The 18,373-nt window shown below is 42.9% G+C and overlaps 1 protein-coding gene across 2 annotated transcripts in view; it reads right to left on the bottom strand.

Annotated features, from left to right (window-relative positions):
• Positions 1-4,145: 4,145 nt before the first annotated feature.
• arhgap36 (Rho GTPase activating protein 36) overlaps positions 4,146-18,373 on the bottom strand; it is a 113,365-nt gene continuing 99,137 nt past the window's right edge. For both annotated transcript variants that reach the window (XM_041882637.2, XM_041882638.2), the window contains exons 4-13: positions 14,637-14,722; positions 14,245-14,433; positions 11,573-11,783; positions 11,282-11,337; positions 10,563-10,713; positions 10,199-10,347; positions 9,663-9,842; positions 9,136-9,224; positions 8,583-8,797; positions 4,146-4,659 (exon numbers count right to left, since the gene is read on the bottom strand). In XM_041882637.2, coding sequence (XP_041738571.1) covers positions 4,364-4,659; positions 8,583-8,797; positions 9,136-9,224; positions 9,663-9,842; positions 10,199-10,347; positions 10,563-10,713; positions 11,282-11,337; positions 11,573-11,783; positions 14,245-14,433; positions 14,637-14,722 — 1,622 coding nt within the window. In that variant the 3' untranslated portion in view covers positions 4,146-4,363. The remainder of the gene's footprint in view (positions 4,660-8,582; positions 8,798-9,135; positions 9,225-9,662; positions 9,843-10,198; positions 10,348-10,562; positions 10,714-11,281; positions 11,338-11,572; positions 11,784-14,244; positions 14,434-14,636; positions 14,723-18,373) is intronic.

Raw genomic sequence — 18,373 nt, 5'->3', positions numbered from 1 at the left:
ATGTAACTAACAAACTACACTGGTCTGCAATGCATCCCGTTTTGCTTCCTGGGTGCGTATCAATAGTCTAACGTGGCTTCCTCTCCTCGTCTCCTCTCCTCTCCTTCATCTGCAGTGACGTGTAAAACCTAGGTAGGGGACAGCAATATTTTCTATCCATTTCCAGGGATTTGCTTTAACCAGTCCAGTTCTTTTCACCTCAGTGTAGATCAGTGGTAGTCACTAATATTTCAGAGGGAGACACTTTTGTAGGACAAAATCACTGGGCGAGTCGTCATACCCATCAGAATGGCGGTAGAGGGGGTCACAAAGTCAAATTGTACATTATATTTAATGGATTTATACATGATATTTAAGATACTATTAACATAGACCATCAGTATATTTGATTATCTATTTTTGGACACTTGGGGGTATCAGAAACAAAATAATTTGAATGTTGAAATGCATCAGAAAAGTATTGGAAAACATCATGGATGATAATCAAACCATCCTATAAGATCATTTGTGGAGAATCAATTCATTTCCCTCAGTTATTCTGTGCAGATTCATCACTCTCCCTTCTAACAAGCCCTGCAAAGCTTTGTAGGTGGTAATCGCTCCAACCGTTCAAAATCTAGAGCAAAATGTGTAGGAAGAAAACGATTTCAAGATGCGCTAGAAACTATTTTACTGCTGGGTTTGTCCCTTGATTCTACCAAGTAAGCGTCGCATTCAGCTGACTGAGGAAAACACAACACATTCTTTCAGATTATTGCAGCGAGTCGCCAATTAAGTCACAGAGCCGCATGTCGCGAGCCGCGCAATGACTGACTGGTTTAGACTAAGGAAAGGAGACGAGGAGAGGAGGCTATGTTAGACTATTGAGACCCAGCCCTCATGTCTTGGAGGAGTTCTAGGATCTAGGATCTGTGGGATCAATAAACCCTAACCTTTACCATTAGGTTGAAAACATCTTAAACTGACCTTTAGATTAGTGTCTTAATGCAACTTCATCTGTTTATTTTTCTTCTAAAGAAATTCTCTGTATGTACTGACACATACTGATTGTGTCCCAAATGATGCCCTTTTCCCTATGTAGTACGCATCCACCACCATACCTCCATAAACTTGATGAGAGGGGTAGTGATGGTTTAGAAGACAAGGGTGGGAACAACTCAAATTAAAACTAGGGTCTGTAGTTTTTATTTTATTTTAAGTATTATTATTGTTAACTTTTTCCTAGATGTTCACTTTTTATATATATTTTACTAATTTAGTCCTACAATTGTTGTGTAGGCAGCTGAGATGAATGGGGTTGTGATTTTATTTGGGGTTATATTTGAGAGATAATGGCTGTGTCCCAAATGGCACCCTATCCCCTATGTAGTGCACTACTTTTGACCAGGGCCCATAGGGCTGTCAAAAGTAGTGCACTATATAGGGAATAGGGTACTGTGTCAAAAGTAGTGCACTACATAGGGAATAGGGTGCAATGTGGGACATAGGCATTGAAAATGTGTAAATTATAAAGATGTTATTATTGGAGTATAATTAATTGCTTGCTTGAAATAAGAGGTCCATAGGTTAGTATGGTTGATAATGTTAAATTACAACCAGGAAGTTTTTCCTGACTGTGACCTGACCAGGAAAAACCCCTGGTCCTAGAAATATTACCTGGGGGGGTAATTTCATTTAAATCCCAGTCAACTAAACTTGCCATGGGGGATTTGTCCATAGAAGTCCACTTCACTTCTATAACTCGCCAAGAATGTAAATGGAATTTAACCCTGCTCTTCTGTGTAAAGTGATTAAGTTGATGTGCACTTTGAGAAGGGGAGGAGGGTTTATTGGGGTGTAGAGTGAGACGTCGCGGCCCGGATGCAGTGAAAAGTGGTATGGTGGAAGAAAATAATGTTTTGGTCTCCAATAAATAAATAAAAGAACTGGTTTATGATGGGAAAAGTGTCTGTCTCTCTCTCTCTCTGTTGTATGTGTGCACTAGTTTGGTTACATTGCACATTTTTATAAGTAGAATATTTACAGAATTTGGCTGGTAAAGCTGATTTGATTTCCTCAGGGGTTGCTGCTGTGTCTCCACTGACCCATATTGTTCTACACGGTCATGTCTTTCCCATAACTAGATGAAATTCAAAAAATACAGAATTTCCCCAAACATTACGAGGGATATACTTGAGAGTTAAAACAAGATTATTCTTGCTTCACTAAGCTATGAATCAACAACTCTTTTGTGTTTCTAAATCTGTTTTACCCACAATGGTTCCCCCCCCCACTGGATTCAATAAAGGATGACAAAGCAACAATTGTACATTTAATTCAGGTACATAGATACATTCCGAGATACATGTAAGAAAATACAGTTTGAAGTCTAGCTACACCTCGAGGGGATATTGCTTGCTTGTTTACAAAGTATAGAAAAGTATTGCCAAGTAAAAATATATATATAGTGTATATGTAATGGTACAAGAGTTAAGGAGAGAGAACTTCATATTTACAGGATAGCAAGCACCTCATGGAACAAGTCGTTTGTTCGATAACAACACTGAAATGCAATGAGGTCCAGAACAAATACAGAGACTGGATGCATACACAGGCCTACATATTTTTATATACATACAAAAACGAGACAAAATACTGCATTTACATGGTAGGAACAGATTTACTATAAGTAGAAGTTGTCTCAATCCTCAGCCCAATATAGTTGTCAGGTAGTTCAGTTAATTTGGTTTCTTAGTTATTGAACATATGGGCTCTCAATGGCCACATTGTCCCTGGTAGTTAATTAAAATAGTCCTGTGAAGCATGATCAATTCCAGACAGAAACGGTGTATATAGGCCCTATCGTGTGGCAAAGGTCGCCCCCTTGTGGAACAGGAAGAAGAGGCCCAATTTCTAGTTATTTACAGCAGAAGATGAAGCAAACACATTGAATGATTATATACTTTTCTGGACATCTGAAAAACTGCACGTTGTCATGGCAACCAATATTTCAAACCCAATATATGAGCTTCGAGAAAATTTTATTAATTTCCGATTGAACCGACATATGCAGCGTTTACCGTGAATGCAGTCTCCGCTAGCACGGGAACATTGTCTTAAAATGTCAATCGGGCTATAACGTGAAACTTCACTGCTACGGATTAAATCGAGCCTATAGTCTTCATGGTTTAAAATAGAGTGATGTATTTACAGCGTGATGGCATTGCCCATCGTCTCCCTAGTCTTCAACCGTATCACACATAAGAGTTCAGTTAGCCAACAGAGGCTTCAGAATATAGATGATCATAAAGGATACATCCACTGACGTTTTTTCTGGCTGTTAGATTGGATGGAGCTCAGCGTAGCATCACGAGAGATCACGGATAAATTGAGGGATAGAGGGGTGGGGATATAAACGCTATAGTAACAAAAAAAGACTAATGAAATACCCATATAAATTCACACGTTACAACAGTGTGTGTGTGCGCGACTATATTTGCACTCGTATGAATACGTATAAACACTCTTCACCCGTGTCTACAACATTCGAAGAGTACGACCCTACTTTACACAGAAAGCGGCACAGGTCCTAATCCAGGCACTTGTCATCTCCCGTCTGGATTACTGCAACTCGCTGTTGGCTGGGCTCCCTGCATGTGCCATTAAACCCCTACAATTTATCCAGAACGCTGCAGCCCGTCTGGTGTTCAACCTTCCCAAATTCTCTCATGTCACCCCGCTCCTCCGCACACTCCACTGGCTTCCAGTTGAAGCTCGCATCTACTACAAAACCATGGTGCTTGCCTACGGAGTTGTGAGGGGAACGGCACCTCCTTATCTTCAGGCTCTGAATCAGACCCTACACCCAAACGAGGGCACTACGTTCAACCACCTCTGGCCTGCTAGCCCCCCTATCTCTACGGAAGCACAGTTCCCGCTCAGCCCAGTCAAAGCTATTCGCTGCTCTGGCACCCCAATTGTGGAACAAGCTCCCCCACGACAGCGGAGTCACTGACCACCTTCCGGAGACACTTGAAACCCTACCTCTTTAAGGAATACCTGGAATCGTCTAACAGTAATCCTTCTACCACCCCCCCTCCCTTCCTCCTCCTCCCCCCTCCCCCTCCCCCTCCCCCAGTGGTGGTTGTCCCACTGGCTATCCTAATTGAATGCACCAATTTGTAAGTCACTCTGGATAAGAGCGTCTGCTAAATGACTTAAATGTAATGTAAAATGTCCCTCAACATGGTCCAACCACCTCCCAGCCACCCAGAAATGACAATAGGGCAGACCAGGCAAAGGCATGGTGGACCACTCCAACCATTTATAGTCCCAATCCGCCCTGCACCCACCCCTCCATACCACCCACCAGTGTTCGAACCTATCATACCATAGTCTCAGACCCTGAGCCCTTGCCTGTGAAGAAGTCCCAAAAATGACTCGTATGACTAGGAGAGGGTTTCTCTTTCTCCTCCTGGGGTGTCTGCCTCACCCAGATACTGTTTTCCCCCTGTCCTCCCAGGCTGGAGCATGAGGCAGCCCCCAGGGTGAAGCTCAGACCTTCGCTGTGCTCTGGGTGGACTCTGGAGCTACTGGAGGGCTGGGCCAGACTCAGTAGGTTGTGGTGGGAGTGGAACTGTCTCATCTGACCAATGGATTTAGACGGGATCTCGCTGGAACCTGGTGAGGGAGAGGTGTTATTAGAATGTTACTTTGTTATTACAATGTTATCAAGCTCTTAACAGAATAATAAGATCAGTATCCTAAGGCCAGGCACCCCACCCTAAAATATATATTTTTAAAAATCTTAATCATATCACAATCAACTTTTAACAGTTGAATGTACACAAATATAATACTTTTTTGTATTAACATTTTCCAGAAATATTTTATTAAAATATGCAAATTATGCGATGGTCAGTAAATATGCCCATATTTGCGCATCATGCAGATCTATTTTTCTGGGCACTGGATGAAGTCAGCCTAAATATTTTGGTTTAATTTTGTTAAGACACTCCAGGACCGGACTTGTCCAGAGTGACTTGTGGATAAATACTTTTAAAATCTAAAAACTTACGTAAAATGTATTTTTGGCACATTTTCCCCCTAAGAAAATGTTATCTAGAATAAAACATTTACAACATATCAACAATTCCCCCTGGGGAAGTCTGGAGAATATATCTAAGCATAACCACACAAAATGTGGTGAATGCAGATGCCTCTGAAGAGGAAAAAATGTGGGAAGTCTAACTGCCATTTCCCGAAAGTCAAAGACAAGTACACTGAAATTAGACTACCAAATGACAAACCCCTATTTAGACCCAATCACCATCTCTTCTAAGTTACTAAATATAGTCCAGTTTGTAATGTTCTCTATGAAATGGGCTTTTACATTATTGATGTGTCCATTTTAAAGTGGTTAAAATTCATAAAAATGGTGATGACAGTAGTATGATAAACTAACGAAAATATACATTTGCATCCATTTTTTAAATATATATTTTGAAAATACAAAATGGACCAAAATACCAACAAAATCTCAAAATCGATAGGTAGATGCAAAAATTTAATTTCAATCTGTGGTGCCTAGCCTTAACCCTAACCCTAGTGTGGCAGACCTGAGGGTTTGATCAAGACATTTACACAGATCAGACACAAGTGTGATACCTCAGTTTCAAGGTGTTTATTTAAAACAATAAAGAAAAAGAAAATAAACCAGTCTCCTCCTGGAGACCTCTTCCGGGTTACCGCCTTCTGGGCTCCGGGGAATGCTGTCTCCTCTGGGGTAGATAACCGAGCCCCTTGGTTCTATCAGACCGTGAGGACGTCTGTCTGGAAGCAACCTCTCATTACCTCCAACCCTCCCATGTGCTGCCCTCCTTGCAGCTTTATGGGCCCCATATGGCTGGTGAGTAATCAGCCCCTTGATTAATCACCAGCCTCAATCAGCCCCAATTAGTCCTGGCCGTCGAGACCTGGCACGTCCAGCAGAGGGAGCCACCTCCGCGTGATGTAGACTCCATCTGTCACCAGGCCTCGACGAGTCTCCCCCTTGTGGCTTGTCCGCGGAACGCCACACTGGCTTCATGTCCACACCCCGGCTCAACCCTAGATTCATGTCTACACTGCGGCTCAACCCTAATCCTAACCATAGCACGTCCACACCTCGGCTCACCCCTAACCCTAACTTTAACCCTAGCTGGATGTTGCATAACAATAGAGCTAATAAAGGTGTAGTGACCCCATAAATATCGATAACTCACGTCCCGCTAAGTACACTGAACAAAAATATAAGTGCAACATGCAACAATTTCAAAGACTTTACTGAGTTAAAGTTCATATAAGCAAATCAGTCAATTGAAATAAATTAATTAGATGTTAATCTATGGATTTCACGACTGGGAATACAGACATGCATCTGTTGGTCACAGATACCAAAAAAAAAAAAGTAGGGGCGTGGATCAGAAAACCAGTCAGTATCTGGTGTGACCACCATTTGCCTCAAGCAGCGCGAGACTTGATCAGGCTATTGATTGTGGCCTGTGGAATGTTGTCCCACTCCTCTTCAATGGCTGCGCGAAGTTGCTAGATATTGGCCGGAACTGGAACACGCTGTCAGACATGTAGATCCAGAGCATCCCAAACATGCTCAATGGGTGACATGTCTGGTGAGTATGCAGGCCATGGAAGAACTGGGAAATTTTCAGCTTCCAGGAATTGTGTACAGATTGTTGCGACATGGGGCTGTGCATTATCATGCTGAAACATGAGGTGATGGCGGCGGATGCATGGCACGACAATAGGCCTCAGGATCTCGTCACGTACAGTGCATTCGGAAAGTATTCAGACACCTTTACTTTTTTCACATTTTGTTACGTTACAGCCTTATTCTAAAATTGATAAAATATTTTTTTCCCTCATCAATATACAGACAATACCCCATAATGACAAAGCAAAAACAGGTATTTTTGAAATTTTTGCAAATGTATTCCAAATAAAAAACAAAAATACCTTATTTACATAAGTATTCAGGCCCTTTGCTATGAGACACGAAATTGAGCTCAGGTGCATCCTGTTTCCATTGATCATCCTTGAGATGTTTCTACAACTTGATTGGAGTCCACCTGTGGTAAATTCAATTAATTGGACATGATTTGGAAAGGCACACACCTGTCTATATAAGGTCCCACAGTTGACAGTGCATGTCAGAGCAAAAACCAAGCTATGAGGTCGAAGGAATTGTCCGTAGAGCTCCGAGACAGGATTGTGTCGAGGCACAGATCTAGGGAAGGGTACCAAAACATTTCTGCAGCATTGAAGGTCCCCAAGAACACAGTGGCCTCCATCATTCTTAAATGGAAGAAGCTTGGAACCACCAAGACTCTTCCGAGAGCTGGTCGCCCGGCCAAACCGAGCAATTAGGGAAGAAAGGCCTTGGTCAGGGAGGTGACCAAGAACCCGATGGTCACTCTGACAAAGCTCCAGAGTTCCACTGTGGAGACAGTAGACCCTTCCAGAAGGACAACCATCTCTGCAGCACTCCACCAATCAGGCCTTTATGGTAGAGTGGCCAGACAGAAGCCACTCCTCAGTAAAAGGCAAATGACAGCCCGCTTGGAGTTTGACAAAAGGCACCTAAAGGACTCTCAGATCATGAGAAAGAAGATTATCTGGTCTGATGAAATCAAGATTGAACTCTTTGACCTGAATGCCAAGCGTCACGTCTGGAGGAAACATGGCACCATCCCTATGTTGAAGCATGGTGGTGGCAGCATCATGCTGTGGGGATGTTTTTCAGCGGCAGGGACTGGGAGACTAGTCAGGATCGAGGGAAAGATGAACGGAACAAAGTACAAAGAGATCCTTGATGAAAACCTGCTACAGAGCGCTCAGGACCTCAGACTGGGGCGAAGGTTCACCTTCCAACAAGACAACGACCTTAAGCACACAGCCAAGACAACGCAGGAGTGGCTTTGGGACATGTCTCTGAATGTCCTTGAGTGGCCCAGCCAGAGCCCAGACTTGAACCCGATCGAACATTTGTGGAGAGACCTGAAAATAGCTGTGCGGCGACGCTCCCCATCCAACCTGACAGAGCTTGAAAGGATCTGCAGAGAACAATGGGAGAAACTCCCCAAATACAGGTGTGCCAAGCTTGTAGCGTCATACCCAAGAAGAATCAAGGCTGTAATCGCTGCCAAAGGTGCTTCAACAAAGTACAGAGTAAAGGGTCTGAATACTTATGTAAATGTTATATTTCCGTTTTTGCTTTGTCATTACGGGGTAGTCTGTGTAGATTGATGAGAATGTATTATTTTTTAAATACATTTTAGATTAAGGCTGTAACGTAACAAAATGTGGAAAAAGTCAAGGTGTCTGAATACTTTCCGAATACACTGTATGTGTGACTTAACATTCCTGTTGTGGTTGAGTCTACCTGCTATGGGTGTAATAAAAGAGGTGGGACCCCGTAAGAATGAGTAACTTCCATTTCCTGTTGTGGTGGTGTCAGAAGACGTCCAGGACACTGTTTAAACCTAAACCCAAACCTGATCCTCAACCTAAACCTAAACCTGATCTTAAACCTAAACTCGATGACTTACGTTTCTTGTTGTTATGGTGGCGTTGGAGGACGTCGAGGTTGAGGAACACCTCTGTGGTCAGCCTGCCGTCCCCGGGCTCGTCGGGGTTGAAGAGGAGCAAGGGGGGCTCCAGGGGTGACAGGCTACCACTAGACGCCCCTACAGAGTCCAGAGATGCCCCCGTGTCCCGCCGACCCCCCGCTGTGTCTGCCGTCTCCACCGTCAGGTGACTGCCACTGTGGGAGCGGGGAGAGGGGGTAAGAGGAGAGGAGGGGAAGAAAGGAGAGGAACGGAGAGAGAAATGGGGGAGGAGAGCAAGTAGAGGGAGTAGAGATTAGAGTATTTTATTATCCACGTTGCAAAAAGTCTTGCAGCGCCACAAATAGAGCTATTGAAACATGCTCAATAAACACACAACACTAAGACTCAGAGACAACTGAAGTGCTGATCCAGAATCAGTTTAGCCTTTTAGATCATAGTAAATAAGAATATATGGACAGGCTGTACCTAATCCGAGATCAGCATTCCTACGCCGAGACTCTTTGTAAATATGGGCCCTGAAGTGTACACCTACCTGATTTTCCTGCGAAGGAGATAGTCGATGATTTCAGGATCTGTCTGGATGAGACTCATCAGCACCTCCTGCTGGAGCTCTGCTGACACCTGGGGAGATGAGGACAGGAGGGTGACCCACACACACGCGCTTGCGCACGCTAACACACACAGTGGTGTAAAGTACTTTAAAGTGCTACTTAAGTAGATTTTGGGGGTATCTGTACTTTACTATTTATATTTAGGACAACTTTTACTCCACTACATTACTAAAGAAATAAGGTACTTTTTACTCCATACATTTTCCCTGACACCCAAAAGTACTCGTTACATTTCGACTGCTTAGCAGGACAGGGAAATGGTCAATTTCACACACTTATCAAGAGAACATCCCAGGTCATCCCTACTGCCTCTGATCTGGCGGACTCACTAAACACAAATGCTTCGTTTGTAAATTATGTCTGAGTGTCGGAGTATGCCCCTGGCTATCCGTACATTTAAACAACCTGAAACCCACCCACACACAACCACACACTCCAACTACCGTACCGTGAACAGTCGTCTGTAGTTCTGTATAAGGTGCAGGGTGACGTTGATGATGGCAGCGCTGTCCACAATGCCCATGGCGTGGGGACTCATCTCCCTGTCCCCTCCGCCTCTCTCCCCCTGCAGCAGGTTGGGACCAAAGATCACTGCCAGGTTGGTTGCTGTCATCTTGTTGCCGGGGAACTGCAGGGAAAGAGTTAGGGAGAGAGAGGTTAGGGGAGAGACCGCATATTAGGTCTACCTACTGTGTAGGCTAGGCTAGTTAGTGTGAGCTACAGAAAGAGAGAGGCGTTAGGAGACAGTATATAATATAGAAAGGGTCTCGAGAGACAGAGAGACAGAGAGAGAGAGAGAAGCTAGTGTGTTGAGGACGGACAGATGCTGACAGAGTAAGACAGACAGAAAGAGAAACGGACAAACTGACAGAAAAAATATGGACAGAATGATATACAGTCCCATGACTTGTATACTAAGTTGTGGAAGCGACAGACACTCACGGACCCCCACCCCCCCTCACCCCACCCTCATTTGGGACTAACCTCCTGGTGCTGTGGTCCTATGGTGTCCTGTGCATGGCTCTCTACGGTGTGTAACAGGGTGAGGAGGCGGAGCAGGGTATCACAGTTACATGGGGGTAACAGGTAGAGCAGCTGCTGGAGGTACAGGAGCTGGTCTGTCCCTCGCAGAACTGAGAGACAGAGAGAGAGAGAGAGAGAGAGAGAGAGAGAGAGAGAGAGAGAGAGAGAGAGAGAGAGAGAGAGAGAGAGGAAGGAGCAAGAAGAGACCTTGGTGAGCATAAATTCACTTTGTGAATTTACCAGTAGGAAATGATAACGGTTCGTACAGCTAGTGTGTTTCGTATAGGTTCATGTGTGTGTGTGTGTGTGTGTGCGCGCGTCGTACGGTTGGCGTGTAGGAAGGCAGCGTAGAGCTCTCTTGGCAGTAGAGGGTCAGGCATGTCTCTGAGGAACTCCTTCAGTAATGCCGCTACATCATGGACACTGTGCTCTTCATCCAGACACACATCTGTTCCTATGTCAAAGTCCTCACGCAGCTGGGTGGGGCAAACACACATCAGCACCATATCAGAACACACACACACACACACACACACACACACACTAGAACGAGCAGAGAGACATACACAGACACACACTTAAAAGGCAGTGGCAACGGATACACACACACAAGGATGCACAGTTCGAGGCAGCACCCATGTGAGAGTCAGCACGCACACACACATAAATCACAACCAGACACATACACAAATAAGTTCACATGCACCGGCCACACACAGTATAAGGTCAGTTTCCCATGTGACACATTTCTTTTTAAACAGGAAATGAAAGGGATCAACGGCCCTGGGTACAAAGTATACAGCAGAAGAGAAGTACATCTGCCACAACATCAACACACTGGCTAGTACTACCTAGTAGGCATAAATAACTACTGTATAAAGTTAAGGTAAAGCACAATTCTGCTGTAGTTGGGCTAACATTTGTGTACTATGGAGAGCAAATGTACATCAATACACTGGCTAGTAAATAGGCCTAAACAAGTGGGAGAGCTAATTGTAACGTTGAAGACATTAACATTTATGTGTGGTGAGCAAAAATACTCACCTGCCGAACTCTCTTTTTGGAGCTCCCAATACGAAAGATCCCCACAGTTTGTAGACCTGTGGAGAAGGAAATAAAGGTACTTCAGATTATTGCGATACACCAAGATCTCTCAATATTCTATCCCATATATTGTACACTTTAGAAGTGTCAGAGAGGTGGTTCAATAAACCACACTCGCATGATGAGTAACCTTGCTTAAGACCCGAAGACTTATGTTAGCTCCCTGATCTAATGCCTAAGCTGTAGCTAAGTGGGCTAACATAGTCACATCAGCAGACAGCCGTGTCTCACCGTATCTCTCTATGTGGCAGCAGCACCTCTCCAACACACGGGGAACCTGTCTATAGATGGGGTTGAGGCTCAGCTTGGTCTGGGTCCGCCCCCCGGCACCTGCTGCAGTCTTCTTCAGCTCCAGCTCTGCTGGGTGGGACAGCTGCAGCGCCTCCAACAGGCGGGACTGACTCTCTACAAGATCTGAGATGGAGTCCACTGACAGGCCACCCTGTAGGGGGGAGAAGGGGAAGGCGGGAGGAGAGGGAGAGAGAGATTAAGCATTTCAAGTTCAAGTTTCAAAACCTTTAGGAGTTGATTAAAAGGGAGAGTGAAAAACAGAGGGATGAGAATAAAGAGTAGGAGAGGAACGATAGTAGGAATGAAGAAAGTGAGACATGAGTGAGGAGCACCGGGAAGAGATGAGAGAATGAGGGAAGGAGAGAGGAATATTAGGAAATTATGGATGAGAAGGAAGGAGAGGGAGTGAAGGAACAGAAGAACGAGGGTGTGAGAGGATAAATAGATGGGTGATGGAGAGGGGGTAAAAGTAAAGAGAAACTATTATTTCAACAATATTTTTCCTGGCTTTCAAAAAAGATTTCCTTTAGTTGATCATAGGCCAGTTGCCATGAAAACTTTTTTGCAAAACTATCCAGTTAGTGTAGGGATGAATATGACATTTTCCCTGGGTAAAATAATGAGGTAAAACATTTAAAGAATTCAAGTTTTAATTTTTGGGTGAAATGTTCTGGGTTTCTTCAGGACAGTGTTCTCATGACTAATTATATTATTTATTTGTCGGCCATTTATTTGCGTTCCCTTTGATTCCTGTTTTCCTGTGTCTCCATCTTTCCCAGTAGTGGAAGTCTAGTATGTGTGCGTATTGGTAACTGATTATTTTTTCATGTAACTGTAATCAGTAACAGATTACATTTTATCAAGTAATCCGCCCAACGTGTGTGTGTATAAACAAGTTGCTGCTACTGCCATTTCCATCTACTCCAGTCAATTTCCTTCTATCTCTTGGATATGGAACCTAGAAAAACACAAATACCGCCCTTTAACATTCAAGCTTTAAATAAAGATTTCTATGGAAACCTGAGTCATGCAAGCCCTTAGGGTGCATCTCAATCATAGCCACAGGAAGTAGGGGTGCTGAGGGTGCTGCAGCACCCCCTGATAAATCACAATTATGTATTATTATAATTTGTATTTCCCACCAAATGAGTGCACTAGGCCTTTATTACTGCAGTATGAGCGGAGAACAATACTCGTCAGTAGGGCGGAGAAAAGCATCCCAACCCCAAAATATTTTCCCGCGGCCATGATCTCAATAGTCTAAAGCAGATTCCTCTCCTCGTCTACGTTCCTTCCTCTGTTTTGATTTGAAACGTGTGTGTCAGGGTCTTTCACTTTCCAAAGTAAATGTGAATCAGAAATGGTAAAAAGCATTGCTACACCGAATAATTAGTCAACTCAACCTTCTTGTATCTCTTAGATGTAGGAAGTACAATCACACAAAAATCTCCCATCAACATCAATGCATCATTTACACAGAAGTTAAGTTATGCATGAGTAACCTGGTCCCGGATTTGTTTGTGCTGTCTCTTATTGTCTTTGTCACATTTGGCAGCACATTCAGAATTCAGTGTAAATTAGGTTAGGGCCCTAATTAAAGGGTGCATCTCAAACGTGCCTTCCTCGTCTCTATCCCTTCATTCTGTTCTGACGTGAAAACAAATACAGTATCAGGCCCCTTAACCCTGGCTAGTAATGACAGTGAGTTAGAGCCACCAGCAGAGAAGGTGTCTGAGCTCTTACCCAGACCAGCAGGACAGCAGGTTAGAGCGCAGCATGATACAGATATTAACACAACAGGGGCTCAACTTAAATACACACACACACAGACTCTATGCCCGAATGCATGCACGCATGTGCACACAGTATTTGCTCTGCTAATATTTTGACTGTGTTGCTGTAACAAACAACGGTCTGACTCCATACCAGGAAAATGAATTGATTGTGAGAATGTTTGATGGAGAGACAGCCAGATAGAGGGCAGACAGATTTAACTGAATGTTCCTTGTGTGCGTCTCCAATGGCACCCTATTCCCTATATAGTGCACTACACGGTGCCATTTGGAATGCAGACCTTGTTTCATTTTCCAATATCATTTACATTACATTTACAACATTGATTACCGGGGTCGGGGTGCTGAGAGAGTAATACTGATAGTCATCGTTGAACTTCTGTACCCCAGATTTTTGTTGAAGTTGGGTATATTGTTATATTGTTAAAGTAAAACAACTCAGATGTATTTTTGAACGGATATGTTTGGATCAGTTTCACCTATGTTACAGTATTTCACAATAACCACATTCTTAGGACTACGGAATGTGCTGGCTAGTACGTTCAAGTGGCAAATGCCTACATTAGAAATGTTTGATTATCTTAGAGGAGATATGTCAGCGTGGTCATGTTTTGAAACCGTAGCTTGAAGTTGATAAGTCATGGTTGACAAATGTTAGTTGGATTTTTGACTGCTCTTTTGAAAGCCAAAGAGAGGTCTGCATATTTCAGACAAAAGTAAAGCCCAGACATACAGACGAGCATTTACATCTACTTGTCTCTGTGTGTGTGTCTCTGTATGTGTGTGTGCGCGCGTCTGCGCTCTCCAACTCCAACTCACCCGTCTCTGCACTCTAGCCTTCTTATCCAGGAACCTGGGTGAGAGTGGCTTGCTGTGCAGCGCCAGTGCTGATGATGATGAAGATGTAGCCGTGCTACAGAGGGGTTTATTCCCGTTGCTCTGCTGCTGTTTCTCAGCCCGGAACCACAGGACGCTGGCCTCTAGATCCAGGCAGTCTCTCCGACTCTCCTTCAGAGCAAATCAAATCAAACTTTATTTAAAGTGCATTTATAATCACAACACACTTTACAGTAAATAGAACTAAAGTAAAGGTTGGTCGTCTGCCTTTTCTAGTGTGCGGTTTTTACACTTGTTTTTGCATACATGTTTTTTTTCTGTATTTTTCACACTTTACAGTAAGACAATCTATTGAAGTAGATTAACAAATAAACCTTCAGAGCATCCTGACGCTGCTTGTATGCCCGGTCGTTGGCTATCACTTGGGAGAGAGGGATGCCAAATGCCTTGGCGGCCGTCTCTGTGGGATGAAGGAAGAGGTCAAAAGTGGTATGGATGGAGGAAAGGAAATAGGGATAGATAGGGAAGGAGAGAGTGGGAAGAACAGATATTTCATTTCAGTAACATTTAAACTATCTACTAACCCTAACCTTAACCCTTATCCTAAAAAAATATATAAATATAAATTTCTCACCCATCTACACACAATACCCCATAATGACAAAGTGAAAACATGTTTTTAGAAATGTTTGCAAATGTACAGAAATATCTAATTTACATAAGCATTCACACCCCTGAGTCAATACTTTGTAGAAGCACCTTTGGCGACGATTACAGCTTTGAGTTGTCGGGTACGTCTGTATCAGCTTTGCACATCTGGATTTTTTTCCCATTCTTCCTTGCAGATTTTCTCAAACTCTGTTAACTTAGATGGGGAGCGGCACTGAACAGCAATCTTCAACTCTTTCCATAGATTTTCAATGGGATCCAAGTCTGGGCTTTGGCTGGGCCACTCTAGGACTATCACATTCTTGTTCTAAAGCTATTCCAGCTTTGCTTTGGCTGTATGCTTGGGGTCATTGTCCTGTTGGAACGCATATCTTCGCCCCAGTCTAAGGCCATTTGCACTCTGAAGCAGGTTCTCATCAAGGATTTGCCTGTATTTGGCTCCATTCATTGTTCCCTCTATCCTTACCAGTCTCCCAGTCCCTGCCGCTGAAAAGCATCCCCATAGCATGATGCTTCCACTACCATGCTTCATGGTAGGGATGGTGTTACACAGGTGATGAGCTGTGTCTGGTTTTCTCCATACATATCGCTTTGTATTCAAGCCAAAGAGTTACATTTTTGTCTCATCAGACCACAGAATCTTTTGACTTATGCTCTCAGAGTCTTTTACGTGCCGTTTTTGCAAACTCCAGGCATGCTGTCATGTGCCTTTTTCTCAGGAGTGGATTCCGTCTGGCCACTCTCTCATAAAGCCCAGATTGGTGATGTGCTGTCGAGACACTTGTCCTTTTGGCAGGTTCTCCCATTTCAGCTAAGGAACGCTGTAGTTCTGCCAGAGTGGTCATTGGGTTCTTGTTCACCTCCCTGACCAAGGCCCTTCTTGCCCGGTTTCTCAGTTTGGTCAGACGGCCAGCTCTAGGCAGAGTCTGGGTAGTTCTATATTTTTTCAATTTCCCAATGATGGAGACCACTGTGCTCTTGGAAACTTTCAACACTCTAGACATTGTTTTATACCCTTCCCCAGATATATGCCTCAACACAATTCTATCTCAGAGATATATGGCCAGTTCCTTGAGCACGGCGCTTGTAACGCCAAGATAGTGGGTTCGATCCCCGGGACCACCCATACACAAAAATGTATGCACGCATGACTGTAAGTCGCTTTGGATAAAAGCGTCTGCTAAATGGCATATTATTATTATTATTTATTATTATTAGTTTCTGCTCTGACATGCACTGTCAACTGTGGGACCTTATATAGACAGGTGTGTTTCTTTCTAAATCATGTCCAAACAATTGAATTGGCCACAGGTGGACTCCAAGCAAGTTGTAATGACATCTCAAGGATGATCAAAAGAAATTGGATGCACCTGAGCTCAATTTGGGGTGACATAGCAAAGGAATGTGAATACTTATGTAAATGAGATATTTCTCGATTTCATTTTCAATACATTTGCAGCATTTTCTGAAAACATGTTTTCACTTTGTCATGATTGGCTATTGTGTGTAGATGGGTGAGAAAATAAATGCATTTAGTTCATTTTGAATTCAGACTGTAACACAACAAAATGTGGAATAATTCAAGGGGTATGAATACTTTCTGAAGGCACTGTACATGTAGGCAGGGATTCGGAGAAAGTGACTGGTAGCAGGATAAATAATAATAATAATAATAATAAACAATATGGCAGCAGCATAAGTGGTGGGTGGGTGTGTATGTGAGTGTTTGTGTGTGGGTGTTAGTGTGAGAGTGTAGGCGTAATAGATGGATATACTGTTCATGTACTGTAAACAGGGTTTAAAAGTGACTGGTAGCAGGAATATATAAATACTTATGTTAATATACTAATGGCAATATATATTGCCTTCAGAAAGTATTCACACCCCTTGACCTTTTCCACATTTTGTTGTGTTACAAAGTGGGATTCAAATGGATTTTTGGTCAACGATCTACACAAAATAATGTCAAAGTGGAAGAAAGATTCTAACATTTATTAAACATTTATGAAAAATAACGAACTAATATGTACTGTATCTTGATTAAAGAAGTATTCACCCCCCTGGAGACAATACATGTTAGAATCACCTTTGGCAGTGATTACAGCTGTGAGTCTTTTTGGCCAAGTCTCTAAGAGCTTTGCACACCTGGATTGTACAATACTTGCTCATTATTATTTTTTTAATTCTTCAAGCTCTGTCAAGTTGGTTGTTGCTCATTGCTAGAAAGCTATTTTCAAGTCTTGCCATAGATTTTCATGCCGATTTAACTCAAAACTACAACTAGGCCACTCAGGAACATTTAATGTAATCTTGGCAAGCAACTCCAGTGTAGATTTGGCCTTGTGATTTAGGTTATTGTCCTGCTGAAAGGTGAATTCGTCTCCCAGTGTGTGTTGGAAAGAAGTCTGAAGCAGGTTTTCTTCTAGGATTCTGCCTGTGCTTAGCTGTATTCCATTGCTTTTTATCCTGAAAAACTCCCTAGTCCTTGCCAATGACAAGCATACCCATAACATGATGCAGCCACCACTATGCTTGAAAATATCAAGAGTGGTACTCAGTGATGTGTTTTGTTGGATTTGCCCCAAACCAAACATAATGTTTTGTATTCAGGACAAAAAGTTAATTTATTTGTCACATTTTTTGCAGTATTACTTAAGTTCCTTGTTGCAAACAGGATGCATGTTTTGGAATATTTTTTATTCTGTACAGGCTTCCTTCTTTTCACTCTGTCATTTAGGTTAGTATTGTGGAGTAACTAGAATCTTGTTGATCCATCCTCCGTTCTCATATCACAACCATTAAACTCTGTAACTGTGTTAAAATCACCATTGGCCTCATGGTGAAATCCCTGAGCAGTTTCCTTCTTCTCCGGCAACTGAGTTAGGAAGGATGCCTGTATCTTTGTGGTGACTGGGTGTATTGATACACCATCCAAAGCCTAATTAATAACTCCACCATGCTCAAAGGGTTATTCAGAGGGATATTTTTTACACATCTACCAATCGGGGCCCTTCTTTGTGAGGCATTGGATAAACCTCCCTGGTCTTTGTGGTTGAATCTGTGCTACTCGATTGAGGGACCTTACAGATAATTGTATGTGTGGGGTACAGAAATGTGTAGTCATTCAAAAATCATGTTAACCACTATTATTGAACACAGAATGAGTCCATGCAACTTATTATGTGATTTCTTAAACACATTTTTACTCCTGAACTTAGCTAGGCCTGCCATAACAAATGAGCTTTTCATGTTTGTTTAAAAAAAAAAAATATTTCAACAAACAAAATTCCCCTTTGACATTATGGGGTATTGTGTGTAGATTGGTGACACAAAATCTCAATTTAATCCATTTTAAATTCAGGCTGTCACACAACAAAATGTAGAATAAATAAGGGGATATGAATACTTTGTGAAGGCACTGTACATGTAAACTGTCACGTCT

The sequence above is a fragment of the Coregonus clupeaformis genome, chromosome 8, assembly GCF_020615455.1.
Source record: "Coregonus clupeaformis isolate EN_2021a chromosome 8, ASM2061545v1, whole genome shotgun sequence".
NCBI lineage: Eukaryota > Metazoa > Chordata > Actinopteri > Salmoniformes > Salmonidae > Coregonus > Coregonus clupeaformis.
The sequence above is the reverse complement of the archived record's forward strand: the minus strand, read 5'-3'. Positions and strand labels throughout refer to the sequence as shown.